This window comes from Protobothrops mucrosquamatus, unplaced genomic scaffold (assembly GCF_001527695.2).
Source record: "Protobothrops mucrosquamatus isolate PMUCROS unplaced genomic scaffold, P.Mucros_1.0 scaffold6314, whole genome shotgun sequence".
NCBI lineage: Eukaryota > Metazoa > Chordata > Lepidosauria > Squamata > Viperidae > Protobothrops > Protobothrops mucrosquamatus.
The window spans coordinates 18,423-20,043 of NW_015392142.1; the positions used below are offsets into that span (position 1 = coordinate 18,423).

A 1,621-nucleotide genomic window follows, 5' to 3' on the forward strand; every position below is an offset into this window, starting at 1 on the left:
AAGATGAATATTAAGGGTAACGCCTAGCAGTTTTAAGCTGTTTCGGCTCGTTCGTGCAGCTGCAAAGCCTCTGGGACAGAGTTGAGGAATTACCTGGTTCTGGTTTGTGAATGTGGAGCCAAAATGATTTTTCGGCTCTGCCTACGAAATTGTTGGCTCTACAAAGATATTCGCCTTCATCTCGTTTGGTCACATTGAACAGATTTAGCTTAGCATCGGCTTCAGCGTTTTTACTGATCCAGGACTGCAGAACAGACAAAAACTTGAACTTCAGTAACCCAACAATCGCTCTCCGTCACACGTTAGACAGACAGGGCTGACTAGCTCTTACTCAGCTTGGATTTGTATGTGTGTGTGTGTGTGTGTGTGTGTTAATTTTTGGTGGAACTCCCATGTTGGAAGAGGATGGCTTCTTCTTTTTTTCCAATATTTTATTATTTTTTTATAGTCACAAAGGCTTAATATTTTATCAGCGTATTCTCTGGGTTTTAATATGTAGCTTACTAATATATGTTAAACTCCTTTCTCTCTACCTCGTTTTTCTAGCCATTGATAAAATGTATCCCATGTTCTACAGTATTCTGAGTCTTCTTTCTCTTTCATCTGTCAATTTCTGCACAATCTAAAATTTTCTTAATTATCTCGTCCTCCACCGGTAACTCATCTTTCCAATGTTGAGCAAATACAACTCTCGCTGCAGTTAATACATGTAACATTAAGTATACACATTCCTTCTCATAATTTCCTACAATTATACCTAAGAAAAATAATTCTGGCTTAAAATCGATGTATTTTTTAGTCATTTTCTCTAACCATATATCTATTCTTGACCAAAATCTTTTGGCTTTAGGGCACGTCCACCAAAGATGAGAGCAGGTGCCTGGTTTTAGGATGGCTTCTTCTTCGTGCAGGAGTCCACCCTGAAGCCCTTGAGAGGGAGGTGGTGGCCAAGTCTCCTGCTTGGACATGTCCAGGAGGGAAGGCCCATCTGCTCTCCACTCCATGAGTCTCACAACCCAAGTCTTTTTGCTCCTGAACACCTTCCCCCAACTGGAATCTGCTTCTTAATCCCTTGAATCCAATTTTTTCCTTCAAATTCTGCACTCTCGCATGACTTTCTTCTCTGAAGGATCCTATGTAGATATCTGAAGAGGGTTACCCTAGCCCCCCCCCCACGCCTTCCCTTTCCAAGGCGAAACAGGCCAACGCAACTCTTCAATGTCCTTCCACAGCCACCCATTTCTAATCTTTTCTTACCCTCACCGTCTTTCTTTTTTTTAAATCATATTTAATAAATAAAACACAAAGAAAAGTCTTTCTCTAAACTGGTCCTAGTCTGCTTTAATCCCTCGTGACGTGGGGTGAACAGAACTAGACCCAGAGCTTCAAGAGAGGTCTGGCCTGCACAGAATAATTTTTTTAAAAAAAAATACTTCTATTGTACACCTGAAGATCGCATTTCCCTTTTTTTGCTGCCCTATCATAGGTAGGTAATCCCAGACTTAAAACCGTTAGTTTGAAGTTGTATCAGCACTGAAAAAAGGGACTTACAACCTGTCCTTGCACTTACAACCATTGTAGCATCCCCGGGGTCACGTGATCAAAATTCGGACGCTTGGCG

The 1,621-nt window shown here is 41.3% G+C and overlaps 1 protein-coding gene across 1 annotated transcript in view; it reads right to left on the minus strand.

Moving 5' to 3' along the window:
• The window catches only part of LOC107300178 (fibroblast growth factor receptor 3-like), a gene marked incomplete at its 5' end in the record, with an annotated part of 17,787 nt that extends 17,499 nt beyond the window's left edge, over window positions 1-288 (minus strand). The window contains one exon of the mRNA XM_015829517.1: window positions 94-288. Within this exon, the coding sequence (XP_015685003.1) occupies window positions 94-288 (195 nt within the window). The remainder of the gene's footprint in view (window positions 1-93) is intronic.
• Window positions 289-1,621: the final 1,333 nt, after the last annotated feature.